Source organism: Pituophis catenifer, unplaced genomic scaffold (genome assembly GCF_029215685.1).
Source record: "Pituophis catenifer annectens isolate HBS135680 unplaced genomic scaffold, rPitCat1.0.hap2 SCAF_16, whole genome shotgun sequence".
Lineage (NCBI taxonomy): Eukaryota > Metazoa > Chordata > Lepidosauria > Squamata > Colubridae > Pituophis > Pituophis catenifer.
In genome coordinates, this window is record NW_027256896.1 from 16,405,373 (window position 1) to 16,424,479 (window position 19,107).

At 44.6% G+C, this 19,107-nt stretch overlaps 1 protein-coding gene across 3 annotated transcripts; it reads right to left on the reverse strand.

Annotated features, from left to right (window-relative positions):
- Positions 1-271: 271 nt before the first annotated feature.
- Positions 272-18,493, reverse strand: CCZ1 (CCZ1 homolog, vacuolar protein trafficking and biogenesis associated). Of its 3 annotated transcripts, none has more exons than XM_070954812.1 (15): positions 18,253-18,487; positions 16,993-17,090; positions 15,728-15,821; positions 14,965-15,039; positions 13,217-13,264; positions 11,791-11,874; positions 10,250-10,425; positions 7,393-7,474; positions 7,188-7,249; positions 6,060-6,171; positions 5,174-5,207; positions 4,812-4,929; positions 3,963-4,121; positions 1,379-1,506; positions 272-664 (listed from the first exon to the last, which is right to left on the reverse strand). In XM_070954812.1, exons 1-15 carry the CDS (start codon positions 18,358-18,360, stop codon positions 609-611), a joined length of 1,434 nt encoding a protein of 477 aa, XP_070810913.1. In that variant the 5' UTR covers positions 18,361-18,487; the 3' UTR covers positions 272-608. The 3 variants fall into 3 exon arrangements, with proteins under 3 accessions (XP_070810913.1, XP_070810915.1, XP_070810914.1); XM_070954814.1 differs by lacking the exon at positions 18,253-18,487 and adding an exon at positions 18,035-18,123; XM_070954813.1 differs by lacking the exons at positions 272-664; positions 1,379-1,506 and adding an exon at positions 1,528-1,783 and having other exon boundaries at positions 18,253-18,493.
- Positions 18,494-19,107: the final 614 nt, after the last annotated feature.

Here is a 19,107-nt window from a genome sequence, read left to right on the forward strand (position 1 = left end):
TTCTGACAAGCAAAGTCAGCGAGGAAGCCAGATTCACTTAACAACCGTATTGCTAACTTAACAACTGCAGAGATTCACTTAACAACTGGCAAGAAAGGTCGTAAAATGGGGCGAAACTCATTTAACGAACGTTTTCCTTAGCAGCAGAAACTTGGGGCTCTATGGCGGTCGTAAGTCGAGGACTACCTGTGTTTACAGGCCGTCAAAACATCACAAGGCAAAAAGCTGCCTCTAAAACCATTTTATTTTGTAACAAAGAGCAGAAAGAGGATTCAAGTGGTAACAATAAAGTTTTATTATTCAAGTAAAGTTACGCAGTGACGAACAGAGACACCGAATGACGCAGGTTTCCTTCTGACCAATTTTAATCGATTTGAACATAAATACATTAAAATCTAAAAAAAACAAACAAAAGAAAATCCGGTCCGGTCGGAGAGCAAACAGTTTTTGTAGAAAGTGGATTCTTACGCAGCAAGTATTGCTTTACTATTGTCATTAGGCCAGCCACTAATACGACGCGATGAACTGGTCCCAGTAAACAAATTACACCTTTTTGGGGGGGGGGGGTCTTGAAGCCATCTTCAAAGAATGAGAGCCGGGGCTGCCGATCAATCCAAGAAGAAGATATTGTTGAACTGGGTCGCGCAGAGTTTCTTTACTTCTTCTGAAGGGGGAGAAAGGAGGGAGTTCTAAAGCTTAAAAGAATGAAGTATTGTTGTTGAAAAGTTACCATTGGCAAGACATAAAAAGTATCTTTAGCAGATTTCCTAAAGGCTGTCTACCTTTGTATTATTTCTTTGGTTCCAAGCAGGGCTGAAATGCTACCGGTTTGGACCGGTTCGTCCGAACCGGTAATAAAAATGCTACCGGTTTCGGGCGAACCGGGAGTTAAAAAATGCTACCGGTTCGGGTGAATCAGTATTTCCCACGATCAGCTGTGCCGCGCGATTTATATTCGCTAGAAAGCAGGATATCCTAAGGAGACAATCAAAACTATTAATCAATGGAACAACTTGCCTCCAGAAGTTGTGAATGCTCCAACACTGGAAGTTTTTAAGAAGAGGTTGGATAACCATTTGTCTGAAGTGGCGTAGGGTTTCCTGCCTAGGCAGGGGGTTGGACTAGAAGACCTCCAAGGTCCCTTCCAACTCGGTTACTCTGCTATGCTACACATAACTGAACCAAATGCAAATTCTAGGCCTGCCTCGCTCACATCTGCATTTCCTTCTGTTTCTTCTGCCTCAAAACTTACAACCGCCTCCTCATTGCTCTTCTCTCATGCTTCGCAACAATGGTTCTAGATTGAAAACGACGCCGAACAGGCAAATGATTAGGATTTCCCAGTAGATTAAAGCCGGACAATTTCTGTGTTCCTTACCGTTCACTTCAATCAGGTTGGCGTTTTTCTGATTCAAAATAACGTACAGTTCCCGCTGATCCGACTTCTTGCCGACAATCCAGTAGTCGCTCATGGCTTTCACAATGATTTCTTCGTCATCGTCCACCCTTTGAACAAGAAGCAGATCAGATTCCGATAAAAGAAAATATCCGTAGCTCAGGGTTGAAAGGAGAGATCACTGGTGGTCTCGGAGGGAGCCTGGTGGCTTTCTTACATACGTTTCATTACCCAACTAGGTAACGTCATCAGTGCTAGAAGAGAGTGGGGATTACGTAGAGGAAGAGGAGGAGAAGGAAGAGGAGGGCTGTGAAGTCCTTGGTGCTCTCTGAGCTTGGTTATTTTCTTGCAGATGTTTCATTACCCAGGTAGGTAACATTATCAGTGCTAGAAGGGAGAAGGGATTGTGGAGAGGAGAAGGAGATGGAGAAGGAGAAGGAGAAGGAGAGGGAGAAGGTGAAGGAGAAGGAGAGGGAGAGGGAGAAGGAGAGGGAGAAGAAGAGGGAGAAGGAGATGGAGAAGGAGAAGGAGAGGGAGAAGGAGAGGGAGAAGGAGAAGGAGAGGGAGAAGGAGATGGAGAAGGAGAGGGAGAAGGAGAGGGAGAAGGAGAAGGAGAGGGAGAAGGAGAAGAAGAAGGAGAGGGAGAAGGAGATGGAGAAGGAGATGGAGAAGGAGAGGGAGAAGGAGAAGGAGAAGGAGAAGGAGAAGGAGAAGGAGAAGGAGAAGGAGAAGGAGAAGGAGAAGGAGAAGGAGAAGGAAGACTGTGAATTCCTTGGTGTTCTCTGAGCTTCGGTTATTTCCTTGCAGAAGTTTCATTACCCAACTAGGTAGCAACATCAGTGCAAGCATTACCTACTTGGGTAATGAAACATCTCAAGAAAACAACCAAGCTCAGCTAATCAATTGAGGATTGAACCAAAAACAGCCACAACATTTTCTTAGCAACTAAGTGCTTTACTCTTCCCTTTTTCCCTCTGTGGTTTCTGTGTGTGTGTCTTAACTTCCCAGTGTAGCCTATACCTCGGACTTCTTTGTGATCTTCAACCAAATACTACATTCAGCTTGTTCAAGAGCAACGTAGGTCAGATCGATTGTGAGCCAGTTCATAAATACACCAAGCCAGTGGTGAAATTTAAATTTCTGTACTACCGGTTCTGTGGGCGTGGCAGGGGAAGGATACTGCAAAATCTCCATTCCCACCCCACTCCAGGGGAAGGATACTGCAAAATCCCCATTCCCACCCCAGCCCAGGGGAAGGATACTGCAAAATTCCCATTCCCACCCCAGTCCAGGGGGAAGGATACTGCAAAATCCCCATTGCCACCCCAGTCCAGGGGAAGGATACTGCAACATCCCCATTCCCACTCCACTCCAGGGGGAAGGATACTGCAAAATCTCTATTCCCACCCCAGTCCAGGGGGAAGGATACTGCAAAATCCCCATTCCCACCCCACTCTAAGGGGAAGGATACTGCAAAATCTCCATTCCCACCCCAGTCCAGGGGAAGGATACTGCAAAAACTCCATTCCCACCCCACTCCTGGGGGAAGGATGCTGCAAAATCCACATTCCCTCCCCATTCTGGGCCCAGCCAGAGGTGGTATTTGCCGGTTCTCCGAACTACTCAAAATTTCCGCTACCGGTTCTCCGGAACCTGTCAGAACCTGCTGGATTTCACCCCTGCACCAAGCCTGAAATATCCTCTGAAGAAGCAAGTTTTGTTTTTTGCTCGGTCCCAGATTTGGGGATTAAAAACTGTGATTTTCAACATTTTGGGCACTCACACACAAAGTGGCTGCCCTGATGTGTGTGGCACAGTAGAAAACACCCATATACAAGGAGACTAACCAACTCACAGACCCCAATTTTATTTTCTTGGAAAGTCCCCGAGACATTCTTGATGCCCACTGGCACTGTTGGAAATGCCAGTTCCATTGAAAAGAGGCTTAGGATAAGTCATGAACAAATGTTGGTCAAAAAAGGAAATATGATTCATCCTGCATCTGAAACGATTAGGAGAGCGATAAAATACCGTATTTTTCGGAGTATAAGATGCACCTTTTCATCCCCTAAAAGGGGATGAAAATTTGGGTGCTTCTTATACACCGAATGTAGCCCCGCCCACCCACTGGCCCTTACCCTTTGGCCTCTGCCTTCCAGCAATTTACCTCCTTGCAGCCAACAGCAAGAAGAAACAGCCCATTTCAGCTTCAGCACAGCCTGATTAGCACAAGTTGATTGTCGGTTGGATTGGCCTCCCGACTCTCAGCTGTTTCAGGCTGCAGGGATTCCCATTGCCTATTGCTGCGCGGGCCTCCGCTGCTTGCTGCAAGGAGGTAGATTGCTGGGAGCAGATTTTGTTTCCTTGTGCTAATCAAGCTATGCTGAAAACGAAAATGAAAGTAAAGCAGGCTGTTTGCTGCAAGGAGGCAAAATTGCTGGGAGGCAGAGGCAGATTTCTTTTTCTTGTTTTCCTCCCCCCAAAAAGGTAGGGGCGTCTTATCGTCCGGAGCGACTTATACTCTGAAAAATATGGGAGTTGGTGGAGATAAAAGAAGATAGATCACCTCGTAAAGTCGTTGTTGATATCACCAAGGATCTTCATCAAGTCAGGATGGACGGATCCAAGGGAGACAGTTGACGTCCTTCTCAGATGGATGGTACTCTTCTCGGCCAGATTCATATGATTGAAGTAGATAAATTTAAACTGAGGCTCCTTCTCGGACCTAAGAAAGAGATGAACCGAGAGATCAAAGGAGGCATCACAGTTCCTTCTGCGAGCAGGATGAAAATGCATTTCAGATATATCAGAATGGGTTCTTCTAGAATAGAATAGAATAGAATAGAATAGAATAGAATAGAATAGAGTAGAGTAGAGTAGAGTAGAGTAGAGTAGAGTAGAGTAGAGTAGAGTAGAGTAGAGTAGAGTAGAATAGGAGTAGAGTAGAATAGAATAGAATAGAATAGGAGTAGAGTAGAGTAGAGTAGAATAGAATAGAGTAGAGTAGAGTAGAGTAGAGTAGAGTAGAGTAGAGTAGAGTAGAGTAGAGTAGAGTAGAATAGAATAGAATAAAGTAGAGTAGAGTAGAGTAGAGTAGAGTAGAGTAGAGTAGAATAGGAGTAGAGTAGAATAGAATAGAATAGAATAGAATAGAATAGAATAGAATAGAATAGAATAGAATAGAATAGGAGTAGAGTAGAGTAGAGTAGAGTAGAGTAGAGTAGAGTAGAGTAGAGTAGAATAGAATAGAATAGAATAGAATAGAATAGAATAGAATAGAATAGAATAGAATAGAATAGAATAGAATGCTTTCGAACTGCTAGGTTGGCAGAAGCTGGGACAAGTAATGTTAACAGCCAGAAGGTGCCGTTCCCTCTTCCCTCCAGCCAAAAATTTTTTTAAAAAAGGAACTGACCCCGACACCCTTTTCTTGAGGTTGTACTGTTCGCAGATATCCGAAGCTAAGACAGTAAGCTGCGGGCCCACGAGGCTATCGAGTCGGCGGCAGAAATCCAACGTAGGTTGCACAGAGGCTGGGAAAGAGTTGGGAAGGAAGGCGAGAATCAATTTCATTGTACGCATGTTGTGCATTGACAATAAAGGTTTGATTTGAGTTGAGTTGAATCAAACCATTCTCTCATTACAAGGTTCTGGGAATTTTACAGAGAACGGATTATCGCCGCTCATATCCAAACGGCCACGGAGAACGTTCAAAGGACGGGATTTGGGGAACCGAGACAGGAACGGTGATTTCAACCATTATTATTTGATACTCACCATCAATCATAAAGCAGACAGCTGCGCTCATTGCCTGGAAGGGACAAAAGATTGATCAGCTGTTTTTGAGCTATCTCGTTACTATAGAGTCCGGCTCTATGGCTAAGTGAAGAATGTCGGCCCGAGCGAGCATAACAAAAGACTTCTAGTTTGAGGATGTTCTCTTGAGATGAAAGGATAACTTCGATTGTGGAAGGGGAAGGACTGGTACCCCCCAAAATTGGTCTCCAGCCACCGTCAAGCCTAGTGTCAGGTTTCGATGCTATCTCAAAATAAATGAATTTCCAAAACTGCCGATCTTTGAGGAAATTTTCTCTTTATTGAGCACAGCGATCTGATCCTGGCTCTTTCGCGGTCAGTACTGACCTTTACCCCCCCCAATCCCTCCCTTTCCGATCCCCAATTCTCTGCTTCTCATTGGCTATCTTCCAAGCCACTTTCCCCATCTCTTCTTCGTCAGATCACAGGAATGTCTCCCCCCACCTCCCATCTCCGAGGAGACAGAATCTTCAAAGGGATTTAGTAGGCAAAAGTTCAAGTTTCTCCTCTCTTTATATATGTCAGTGCTGGGACGCTGACACCTAGCTAGTGTGGCCAAGGGGTGGGGGTGTGGCCCGCCAGCGGCCTGCGAAGCTGGCAGCAGAGTTGGAAAGCTCAATAAATTGCGTGCCAGCGGGTGACGCACATTGGCGGTTATGACGCATATTTTGAGTGACAGGGAGCCACAGCAGAGGGGTGAAAGAGCCACATGCGGCTCCAGAGCCGCAGGTTGCTGACCTCTGGCCTAGGGCACAGCCCCTTTCCATCCACATGACTGAATTCTCTGGAGGATCAACACCTCTCTTGGGTTAGAAATTCTCTTCTTAAGAGAATTGAGGAAGGTTACCTTATACACGATTAAATGAAGCTCTTCGTAAGCACCGTCCGTGTTCACAAATATTTTAGGGAACCTGCATTTTGCTTCGGGGTCATTCAAATTCAGAGGCCCAGTCAGGAACCTAAAAAGCAAAGACGGCCATCGTTCCACGTGCGACTCTTAAGACCTTGGCCCAAAAGACCAGCTTTATAGCTTTCTAACCCAAGAAATCCAGCTTCGTTTTATAGACCTGATTCCCAAATGGATCACTTCTCCATTTCTTTGCTTTTAACATAGAGCGGTCTTGGATAAATAACAGCAGATTAAGCAAATTAAGAAAGCAGATTAAGCAAATTAAGAAAGAGTGCAGAGAAGAGCAACCAAGATGATTAGGGGACTGGAGGCTAAAACATATGAAGAACGGTTGCAGGAACTGGGTATGTCTACTTTAATGAAAAGAAGGACTAGGGGAGACATGATAGCCGTCTTCCAATATCTCAGGGGCTGCCCCAAAGAAGAGGGAGCCAAGCTATTCTCCAAAGCACCTGAAGGTAGAACAAGAAGCAATGGGTGAAAACTAATCAAGGAGAGAAGCAACCCAAAATTAAGGAGAAATTTCCTGACAGTGAGAACAATTAATCAGTGGAACAACTTGCCACCAGAAGTTGTGAATGCTCCAACATTGGAAGCTTTTAAGAAGAGGTTGGATAACCATTTGTCTGAAGTGGTGTAGGGTTTCCTGCCTAAGCAGGGGGTTGGACTAGAACACCTCCAAGGTCCCTTCCAACTCTGTTATTCTATAACATTCTAAATCAGACTGGAAGAGAGCCAATCTTCAGTAGCTGCAGATGTCACTTGGCATGGGGGTGAATCAAGATAAGAACAGGCCAAATTGGAAAGGCCGTATCTATGGGGAGAAGCCAGGATTTTCAATTTTTCTCCTGTTTGGGGAGGACTTTGTTATTGTCCATGTAAGCAAGTTAAGCTTTCCGAGCCTTACATTAGTTTTTGCGCCGTTTCAAAATGGCGGAAACCAATGCTGCCATTTCTCAGCAGGTGGTGCCGGTGTGGTGGGAAGAGGTACAAACAGGACCAGGGAGCCCTCAGACCGAACACTCCATTGGGCATGCAAAAACACTAGAGATAAGGAATGCCTACCTTCCATAGTGTTGCAGATTTCCGGATATTTCTATATGGATGGGGGAATCTCTTCCGGCCAACTGAAACAAAAGAGACAGTCAAGGAAAATTTTGAGTTTTTTTTTTTTGTTTTTTTTTAAGCAAATCAGACTTGTGCCTGATGTTGTTTCTCTTTAAACCAGGGTCACCGCATGTTCCGGGGGAAGACCGGACACCCAACTCACCTCAGGTTCCATGTGTCTTGGAAAGAGTGAGGTGGTGAGGTATTTGTACAAAATCCTCATGTCCTCTTGTTCCAATCCACTCCTGTTGAAGTTAAAAAAGGCAAAAAGTTACACCTGCCCAATTCTGTCTGATTTTAGGGCACAGTCCTCATCTCCGTTACTCGGCTGAGGGAGCCAGGGTTGTCTGAAGACAATTCTGTGCGCCAAAGACGCATGGAACACTGTTACCTTCCCACCAAAGTGGTACCTATTTATCTACTCACATTTGCATACTTTCGAACTGCTAGTGGTACCTCTTTATCTACTTGCATTTGCACCTTTTCGAACTGCTAGTGGTACTTCTTTATCTACTCGCATTTGCATACTTTCGAACTGCTAGTGGTATCTATCTACTCACATTTGCACATTTTTGAACTGCTAGTAGTACTCGTATTTGTATGCTTTTGAACTGCTAGTGGTACCTATTAGTGGTGGGATTCAGCTGGTTTGGGCCGGTTCAGACGAACCAGTAGGTAAATTGCTGGCTGGCCCCGCCCCTTCCCGGAGTCTCCACACGGCCCGTTTTTGCTCCCAAGAGGCCTCCTAGGCCCAAAACAGCAGGCAGCAGGCTCTCCCAACGGTCCGTTTTCGCTCCCAGGAGGCTGCAGGGAGGCTTACTAGGCCCAAAACGGGGTGTGGGGGGGCAGTGTGTACCCCCCGCAGCCCATTTTTCCTCCCAGGAGGGTGCAGGAAGCCAAGTACTGCTTGTCACACACCCTGGCCACGCCCACCAAACCATGCCCACCAAACCACACCCACAGAACTGGTAGTAAAAAAATTCTGAATCCCACCATTGGTATCTATTTATTTATTTGCATGCTTTCAAACTGCTAGCGGTACCTATTTAACTAGTCAATGTGGAGAACTAAAGTAAAACAGACGCCTCCAATCTGAAGTCAACGCTTTATTACTAAAACCTGGAGGAGCCTCAATAGAATCCCATTCGAATCGGTTAATTATTTTATGCAGGGCTCTCTATCAAGCGCTTTTTATCTAAGCCTCTTCTCTCGGCTCCTTAATCGCTTCTGAATAGGAAACCCTTTTGAGCGCTGGCTCTGAAAAATGAAACTGGAGGCGCCCGGCAGCTGTGCCGTGTCAATAAACACCCTGAAAGCAAACACAGCTGAAGAGAAGCCTTTTGGTTTCTGTTACAGGCTGCAGGCAGCACCCCTCCTTTGTTTCTGTTTAAAATCCAACATTTTTTCTGCGTGAGGTCAAAAGAGAGTTTGCGGGGGGAGAAATCAGCTACTGTTCGATGTTGAAAGCATGGGCTTTCTTTCTTTCAAAATTGAAGTTTGTTCTTCCAAGTTTGGGGGAAAAAAAAGAAACTTAAGATTTTGTGAGGCTGAGGATTGGATTAAAAAAAAAAAACATTTCATCCTTTTTTCCCCCCCTTGGCTTGCAGTTGGGCACAATGGTGTATGTCCAAAATGATGGCTGCTATTCAGCTAGTCCCATTGCTCAAAAACTGCTCGGCTTCCTTTGTTTTACCCATCTTTTTAGTATATTTGAGGAAAAATAACTAACAGAATAACGGAGTTGGAAGCAGCTTCGGAAAAAGGAAACAAAAAGAGGAAGAGGAAAAAAGACGACAAAATATCAGGAGATGAAGGGAGAACATTGAAACAGAGAAAACAGAGCTGGGAGGGACCCTGGAGGTCTTTTAGTCCAACCCTCTTCCGCCTTCCGCCGAGCTCTGAAGACTTTTTTATTTCAGCAAGCTGGGCTGGGTTAAAAAATTTTAATTGGTGAATTTTATGGGTAAGGGGTTTTAAATTGGGGGAAGCCAAAGATAAATTTAATTTTGTTTTATAGTATTTTAATGTTTATAGTCCTTCGGGAGAGGGGGCGGTATAAAAATTTTAAAAATAAAATAAATAAATAAATAAAGCAGGAGACCCTACAGCCATGATGGCGAACCTATGACACATGTGCCACAGGTGGCATGCGCAGCTATTCCTGCGGGCACACGAGCCATCGCCATAGATCAGCTCCACCGCGCATGTGTGCGCGCCTCCCGCCGGCCAGCTGATTTTCGGGTCTCTGCCACGCATGCGGGAGAGGCACACGCGCATGCCGCCCCTCCCCTCCCAGGAGTCTCCACGCAACACGTTTTGGATCCCAGCTCATGTGGAGGTTCTGGGAGAGTGAAAAACGGGCCTACCGGAAGACTGGAAATGGGCCGTTTCTGGCCTCGAGATTTCAGGGAGGCCTGCTAGGCCCAACACGGGGCGTGTGGGAGTCGCGCATGGATTCAAGGGGGACTGAGGGAGCACGGGGGGGGTCACGTGTGCCTGCGCAGAGGGGCAGGGCATGCATGGGGGGCATTGGATTATGGGTCTGGGCACACACATGCGCGCTATCACACGCACAAGCACACTTTTGGCGCCCGAGGAAAAAAAAAGGTTAGCCATCACTGCGCTATAGCATTTCAGACAAGTGGCTGCCCAGTCTCCTCTTAAAAGCCTCTGCTTTGACTGCCAAAAGTCAATTAGAAGACAGCTGGATTAAGAATTTTAGAAGTAGCGTAAATCATATTTGGACAACCAGGTGGCCTGACAGGGGAAATAATATATCCCGTGGCCTGGGAAATACAGGGGAATTTTCTCCTTCTTATGCCTAGGTCCCATCCTTGGCACATTCCTACACTTATGGTGAGACATACGAGTGCAGGGAAGAATGCCGAGCGTGCCCAGGGAGATCCTGCTCCATGAGTGTGCACACAAGCGCCCTACTTCATCCTGGTATCATGTGTATTTCACATTCCACTGAGAGAGCCATCGGCGGGAGCTCCTCCAAAGCGTTCCGGGGTGCTCACCAGATCAGCTGATCGTTGTACAGGAAGGCCGTGTACTTGACGAGACTTAAGCTCTCCTCCATCTTGTTGATGAACGACTGGATCTTCAAGTAGGTCATCTTATCTAGCGGGAAGAAGCTGATGCCGCAGAAGACATCCAGCAGATCGCAGGTCTGCAAGTGAAGCGTTTGCAAGTACTGGAACACAAAGGGAAGGGAAAGGTCTTGAGAAAGAGGACGATCAGCGGCAAAGGGGAAGGATTTGACTACGGTGGTGATGGGGGCCAGCATCGGAACTTAGAATGAATTAGAATTATTTATTTATTGGCCAAGTGGGATTGGACGCACAAGGAATTTGTCTTTGGTGCATAAGCTCTCAGTGTACATAAAAGATACGTTCGTCAAGAATCATAAGGTAGAACGCTTAATGATAGTCATAGGGTGCAAATAAGCAATCGAATCCTACTAGGAAACAGTCAATATAAATCGTAAGGATACAAGCAATAAAGTTACAGTCATGCAGTCACAAGTGGGAGAAGATGGGTGATGGGAACGATGAGAAGATTAATAGTAATAGTAATGCAGACTTAGTGAATAGTTTGACAGTGTTGAGGGAATTCTTTGTTTAGCAGAGTGATGGCGTTCGGGAAAAAACTGTCCTTGTGTCTAGTTGTTCTGGTGTGCAGTGCTCTATAGCGTCGTTTTGAGGGTAAGAGTTGAAACAGTTTATGTCCAGGATGCGAGGGGTCTGTAAAATATTTTCACAGCCCTCTTTTTGACTTGTGCAGTAAGCAGGAAGAGCTGAAGGACCCGATTAGGGACAGATTGTCATGGGGAAAATTTATCTAGGTGGCCGCTAAAAGTCGACACTGACTTAATGACACATAATCAGTTGATCAATGTTCTCCCGATAGTTACAGGAGAAAGTAAGCGCTGAGATCATTTTTTTTAAAAGTCTAGTGGATATTATCACTTGTCTTACTATAGAATCTTGCCAGGGTTCTAAGTTTCCTTCCTTCCTTCCTTCCTTCCTTCCTCCCTTCCTTCCCTCCCTCCCTCCCTTCCTACCTACCGACCTAACCCATTATGTGGAGACCTTGGCTCTCTCTGAGCTTGGCTGTTTTCTTGAAGATGATTCATGATCTAAATAGATAACCTCATCAGTGCCAGAAGGAGTGGGGTTTGTGGAGAGGAGGAGGAGGAGGAGAAAGAGAAGGAGGCGGTAGCAAAGTAGAAGGAAGAATAGAAAAAAAGAAAAGGAATAAGAAACAGGAGGAAAGAAGAGAAGGAGAGTAGAAAGGAGGAGGAGAACTACGGGGTCCTTGGTGCTCTCTGAGCTTGGTTGTTTTCTTGCTGAAGTTTCATGATCCAACTAACACTGATGATGTTCCCTAGTTGGGTCATAAAACGTCTGCCAGAAAACCATCAAGCAGAGAGAACATTTCAATCCTGAGCTACAAATATTCTCTTCTATCGACAATCCCTTATATTTCTCTAGTAGAAGTACTAACACCTTAAACATCCACTTGTTGTTCAGATAATAAGAGGGAAAAATAGTCTTACCCGATGGAAGAATTTCTCCAGTCTTTCTTTCAGAACCCGGATGCCTCCATCTTCCATGGCTTTTCGGAATGTGCCGTTAAAAAGCTAATCGTTATTTTCAAGAGGGAAAAAAATAATAATGGGTTAATGAAATCATCAGTTAATAGCTTGTTTTTCAAGATATAAACATTGAACCGAATGTTGGTCCTGGGATTCCAGCTTCTCTGAATTCAAGGGAAAAATTACACTCCCATTATTTTAGGAATAATGCTTGCATAGCACTTAGGAGTCTATTTACATAAACAGATGACAAACACTCTGTATTTCTGATGGCTAATGGGTGACATCTTTACCTCTCAACCTATATATTCCAAAAATAGCACGCATCACATCAATAATACATGTATGACAGTCAACAGCACACTTTGTTTTAATCATTCATTCATTCCTTTGGCATCCCGTTGCAAACCAATGTGATTATCACCTGCAAGTGCTGATTTGCCCTTTCTTTCTTTTTCATCTACGGACTAGATTATAATCCATTTTTTAAAAATCTGTGTGCCGTCAGGAGGGCACAGGTACAAAAATGGAATAGTTCATGGCAAGAAATAATATGAAAGAAACGTGCCACGGGATAAGGATCAATAAATATTCAGCGCTGGATTTGTATTTCTGCTGCTTCGGAAAAATTGGAGCAAAGTCATGGCATCATGGCATCCAACCATCTCAATTCCTGGCAAATAGAGGGGAAGAAATGGAGGTAGTGACAGATTTTATTTTCCTGGGCTCCAAGATCACCGCAGATGGGGACTGCAGCCAAGAAATTAAAAGACGCTTGCTCCTGGGGAGGAAAGCTATGGCAAACCTAGACAGCATACTAAAAAGCAGAGACATCACCCTGCCAACAAAAGTGCATCTAGTCAAGGCGATGGTTTTCCCAGTTGCAATGTACGGCTGTGAAAGTTGGACCATAAGGAAGGCTGAGCGCCAAAGAATGGAGGCCTTTGAATTCTGGTGCTGGAGAAGACTCCTGCGAGTCCCTTGGACTGCAAGGCCATCCAACCGGTCAGTCCTGGAGGAGACCAACCCTGACTGCTCTTTAGAAGGCCAGATCCTGAAGATGAAACTCAAATGCTTTGGCCACCTAAGGAGAAGGAAGGACTCCCTGGAGAAGAGCCTAATGCTGGGAACGATGGAGGGCAAAAGAAGAAGGGGACGGCAGAGAACGAGGTGGCTGGATGGAGTCACTGAAGCAATTGGTGTGGTGTTAAATGGACTCCAGAAGATGGTAGAGGACAGGAAGGCCTGGAGGAACGTTGTCCATGGGGTCACGATGGGTCAGACACAACTTCACAACTAACAACAACAAAATTTCATTTTACTTTAGGGAAATAAAGGCTGTTTTACCCACTCTAGCTTAATTAACAAATATTATGGCAAAACTGACCTTATACATGTTGTAACATTGCTGTAACACCGAGCTATAAACCTTGTCCTGTAAGAGATCCAGAATCAGAAAGTTATTACCACAAAAAGACAAAGGCAGATATTTTGACTAAGGATGCATTCAGTTACAGAGGCTCTTTTTTTTTTTTTAAACCAAACAAAAACAAAATTGCCAATCGGTACTTTTCTAGCAATCTAGAATAGAATATAACTTTATGAGGGTCATCGACCAGCAATAGACATACAATATATTAAAAAATAATACTGACATTAATAGTGGATAATACCATCCCTGTTAAGAAAATACATGATCTCAAACCGTTAGGGTCACTCCCTAATTTACGCGAGTGGAGAGCCGATAAATATGTGAGTAAATATATTGTTCCAAAAATGGTTATAGATGTCTCCAAAAAATTGGCACGAGTTGACAGCTATAATTCTGAAACCAATTTTTTTTCTTGTGGACATTGCGACACAGAATTTTGCCACTGGACGCGTGGTAGCCGGGTTTGAGTCCTCTGAAGCTCTGTCTGGAGTCTTTTTTTCTGAAGCTCTGTTTGGGGGCTTCTTTTCTGAAGCTTCATTTCTGATGCTTTTTTCAGCCTCTGAAACCTCCATTTGAGAAGCTGGGAGGGGCTACATTTGGAGTATAAGACGCAGCCAGATTTTCACCCTCTTTTTTTGCGGAAAAAGGTGCATCTTATACTCCGGAAAATACGGTAACTGCTGTTTTCAAAAGAAAACTTTTTCAGGGAAATAAGTTTTAACAACTCATGAAAACCAGGTGCAATTAAATCGGAACCAGATGTAATAAACTTAAGAATCAGTGGGTCTGGCTTCTGAATAGGTATTGATCACAATACAGATCGTCCTTGACTTGTGACCATAATTGAACCAGAAATCCTGGCATAAGTTGTTACGGCAGTTAGCCAAGGCATTCATGAGACTGGAAATAATTTTCTTTTTTTCAACGGTCATTAAACAAACACGTTCATTTGAATGGGCGTTTTTTGCTGGGGACTGGGAAAAATGCAGTAAACTGATATGATCAAATGATAAAAAAAAATATGAATCATGGCCACTGTTGCAGAATAGCCCTTCCTTGTGCGTCCAATCACACTTGGCCAATAAAGAATTCTATTCTATTCTATTATGGGCCATAAAGCTGACCCCCTGCTGTGCTGTCACCTTATTTTAAAAGCAAAATTAGGGGAAGGTGGTGCACTTTGGAGGACAGAATTTCAGAAATTGTTTACAGATATTGGAAGAAAGAAAGAAGTATGACTCTTGAGGGGTTCAACTCATGGAATGGAATGGAATGGAATGGAATGGAATGGAATAGAATGGAATAGAATAGAATAGAATAGAATAGAATAGAATAGAATAGAATAGAATAGAATAGAATAGAATAGAATAGAATAGAATAGAATAGAATAGAATAGAATAACAGAGTTGGAAGGGACTTTGGAGGTCTTCTAGTCCAACCCCGTTTAGGCAGGAAACCCTCCACCACTTCAGACAAATGGTTATCCAACATCTTAAAAACTTCCAGTGTTGGAGCATTCACAACTTCTGGAGGCAAGTAGTTCCACTGATTAATTGTTCTCACTGTCAGGAAATTCCTCCTTAGTTCTAAATTGCTTCTCTCCTTAATTAGTTTCCATCCATTGCTTCTTGTCCTGCCCTCAGGTGCTTTAACAACACCTGGATATATTTGCTAACATTTCCAATGTGACAGTTCATTCTTACCAGCAGCTCTTCTTCTTGGTATTCGACGACTGTTTTCCCATCTTTGTGTTTTTCTATTACCGGATTCCGTACGACCTTGAAAATGGTACAAAACAGTTCATTTAAGCCATTTTGTTTTGCCTGTTTTAGCTTCTGTAGTCTCTTTTGAGAACCTTTAGAGAGCAGCAGGCAAATGATGATGAGCTGAGCACTATTTTGGCTCTGAATAAAGGTCAGTGGAATTCATTTCTGGCTACGTAGGGAATTCTAGGCTGATTACTTTTTTGACTCCGCCTCCAGATGGCACCATTTCTTCTCCTACAACTTCTGGTCAAACTGTCATCCAACAAGTTATTCCATCAGACTCCTAAACTGTTTCATTGCATCCACCAATTCTAACAATCATAGCTTAGAAATGGGGCCTGTGTTTTGTTTTGTTTTTGATTTATATGCCGCTCTTCTCCAGAGACTTACAATGCGCTAAGCAATAGCCTTCATCCTTTTTGTACATTTATACAAAGTCAGCTTATTGCCCCCACAACTGGGTCCTCAATTTACCTACCTTAGAAAGGATGGAAGGCTGAGTTTTGATTTCTTTGCCTTTCCTGTCCATCCCCCTTCACCCCTCCCCCGCTTATTGGAGTCTGATAACATGGTTTAATTATCCATCCGTTAACCGTTCCAGAGACATTTTCAGCATAAAGGGTATAAAAATCTGACAGGACATTCAAAAAAATATTACTGAAACAAATGCTTAAAAGAACAGCATCACGCATTTATATACCATAACCATCCAGAAGTTTTCTTCCGGCTCATTGAAGAACTGTCTATTTTTCTGGGTATGTAGTGATTTTGCAGGTTTTGTAGGACTGAAGGTCCTAAGAAGAAGAAAAAATATTATATGAATTAGCTCAGATTAAATGTCCATCGGGACCAGGGGAACATAACGTAATCCATTATAGCTATGATTTCCTCATAAAGGATGAAACCATTAATCCCACTGTGTTCTCAGACCTCCTTGCTTAAGAAATATGTAAACAAATCAAGATGGGAAATTTAGTTTAAACCCTAATTAGCCAAGAAATTCACAGGGCAATTTTAGTTCTATTATTCTTCCTGCCTCTGTTTTTCATAGGGTTTTTTTTAGGGGGGGGGGAAACAAAACAAATCAGAAAAAAAGTAGGTACATTGTCTTAGGTGAAATGTGAGATCATCAGTAACGAGCCTCAGGAACATCAAGATGTCAAATGTTACGTCATCATTACAGAAATGAGACAATTTAATATTTTTGGCCAAGGTTCATGCCATTGGTCCTGTCCATGCTTTTCACAAACACCTATTTGGGGGGGGGGGATGTTAATGTGCGAAAAAAATACTGTATGAACCAAGAATGAACATTTTCATAGTCAAGTCATGGAAGGTATAATTGAGAAAAAAGAAGGTTGGACGATCTAATTCAGTGTTTCTCAACCTTGGCAAAAAGGTAAAGGTTCCCCTCGCACATTTGCGCTAGTCGTTCCCGACTCTAGGGGGTGGTGCTAATCTCCGTTTCAATGCCAAAGAGCCAGCGCTGTCCGAAGTCGTCTCCGTGGTCATGTGACCGGCATGACTCAACGCCAAAGGTGCACGGAACGCTGTTCCCTTCCCACCAAAGGTGGTCCCTATTTTTCTACTTGCATTTTTTACGTGCTTTCGAACTGCTAGGTTGGCAGAAGCTGGGACAAGGAACGGGAGCTCACCCCGTTACGCGGCACTAGGGATTCGAACCGCTGAACTGCCAACCTTTCAATTGACAAGCTCGGCGTTTTAGCCACCACATCCCCTTGGTAACTTTAAGCTAAATGAACTCCCAGAATTCCCTAGCCAGGTGCTGTCCCCAGTGCTGACTGGGGAATTCTGGGAGTTGAAGTCCACACATTTTAAAGATCTAATCTGATCATCAGCTGGGCAATCTTTTTTATTTTTTTAATCTGGAAAGAGCCAAGTAAATTTCATTTTTTTCCCCAAACAAATGAAATACTAGACATGCAGACTTGGGCAGTGTAATACCTTGTAAACTGAACAATGGCCTCACATAATCCAACATTTCTGATTTTTTCATTTTTCTCTGCTTCATTTGGGTAATAGAAGAGGATCTTTTTTTCTTCCTGAAGTTAGAAACAAAACACCTAATTCATTATTTTAAATATATCAGTGCAGCACCTTTAAATACAAGGCCTTCACAACTTACTGCGTTTTACATATTAACCTATTTTAAATTAATTCACAAGTCTATGAACTAGGGCCCTTAAAAGATACATTGTGCTAAAATGTTAACATTCTGAACTATATATATGAAGTTTTTTGTGAAAAAGAAGGAATTTGCAGCATGTACGCAGACACAAAAAAAGTATACATGTGTCTGTGTACATATATACAATATGTAAATGCATGTAAGTTACATGTATCCAAAAGGGGAAAAGGTATAGAGGTGTGTGAAAAAGTGTAAGGGATTTTACAGTATCCTTCCCCTGGAGAGGGGTGGGAATGGAGATTTTACAGTATCCTTCCCCTGGATTGGAGAGGGAATGGGGATTTTACAGTATCCTTCCCCTGGAGTGGGGTGGGAATGGAGATTTTACAGTATCCTTCCCCTGGATTGGAGAGGGAATGGGGATTTTACAGTATCCTTCCCCTGGATTGGAGAGGGAATGGGGACTTTACAGTATCCTTCCCCTGGAGTGGGGTGGGAATGGAGATTTTACAGTATTCTTCCCCTGGATTGGAGAGGGAATGGGGATTTTACAGTATCCTTCCCCTGGAGTGGGGTGGGAATGGAGATTTTACAGTAGCCTTCCCCTGGAGTGGGGTGGGAATGGAGATTTTACAGTAGCCTTCCCCTGGAGTGGGGTGGGAATGGAGATTTTACAGTAGCCTTCCCCTGCCACGCCCACCAAGCCACGCCCACAGAACCGTTAGTAAAAAAAATTGAAATCCACCACTGAAATAGTCCCATAACAAGGGACACCCCCCCCATCTATGTATCTCCAGTTTGTTACACAAAACACACACAAACACAAAAATAATTGTGCATAAACATCCCCCCACACACCAAGCCATGCAGGCCCTTCCTCCTTCCCTCCCTCCTGCCGGCTGGGCCTCGGCCTGTCCGGAGAAAAGGGCCGCCTCTTCGTTCAGTCCCTCCGCTCCGGCTTGGCCCTCAGAGCCGCCCCCCCGAGGAAGGCCCAGCCGGCCCTCCTCCGCCTCCCCTGCCCGCCCTCAGCTGGAGGGTCCCGGCTCTCGCTTCTCCTCCTTCTCTCGCCCGCCCACCTCGCCCTCTCGCGGGCCCAGCCGCGGGTTGTAGACGAAGAAGCCGAGCAGGGCCGGCGACACCAGCTTCTCCGACCCGGCCCCCGACTCCGCCGCCGCCGCTGCCATCCTGCCGGGGGAGGGTGGGGTGTGTGTGGAGGCGGAGCGGAGCAGCCGCGGGTGGCCGCCTTTCGCTTCCTCCCTCGGCCGCCTCTCAGACTGCGGCCTACTCGCCGTCCCCGAGCCACGGCCTCGCCTGGCCCGCCCTGCCGCTGCGCGCGCGTGCCTAGCCGAGATGGAGGCTTCGGCGGCAGGCAGGCAGGCAGGCAGGCCGGCCGAACGAGGGGAAGCGGGAGGATGCGGTGGCCTCGGGACTGCTCTGGATGTGGGAAAGGGAAGGGAAGGAAGGCCTGCGCCGCCCAGTTCTGCCCTGTTGTCTTTGCCGTGAATAAAGTTTATTAGAGAAAGTTTTAAAGACATTAAAAACTTAGGACGAAGGAGGGAGAGAGGTCGGGAAGGAGAGAAGGGGAAGAAAGAAAGAAAGAAAGAAGGAAGGAAGGAAGGAAGGAAGGAAGGAAGGAAGAAAGAAAGAAAGAAAGAAAGAAAGAAAGAAAGAAAGAAAGAAAGAAAGAAAGAAAGAAAGAAAGAAAGAAAGAAAGAAAGAAAGAAAGAAAGAAAGAAAGAAAGAAAGAAAGAAAGAAAGAAAGAAGAGAGAGAGAGAGAGAAAGAAGAAAGAAAAAGAAAAGGGAGGAAGGAAGGAAAAGGAGAAAGACAGGGAAGGAGGAAGGAAGAAAATGAAAAGGAAGAAAAGGAAAGAAAGAAAGAAAGGGAGGAAGGAAGGAGGAAAGAAGAAAACAAGAAAAGGAAGGAATATGA

Excerpts from the sequence above, each read along its gene's own strand:
- CCZ1 (XM_070954812.1), bottom strand. The coding sequence starts at position 18,360 with ATGGCAGCGGCGGCGGCGGAGTCGGGGGCCGGGTCGGAGAAGCTGGTG. Across the intron at positions 15,822-16,992 it reads GCCATTGTTCAGTTTACAAG|GACCTTCAGTCCTACAAAAC; the intron begins GTATTACACTGC and ends TCTTCTTCTTAG. Across the intron at positions 15,040-15,727 it reads AAAACTTCTGGATGGTTATG|GTCGTACGGAATCCGGTAAT; the intron begins GTATATAAATGC and ends ACCATTTTCAAG.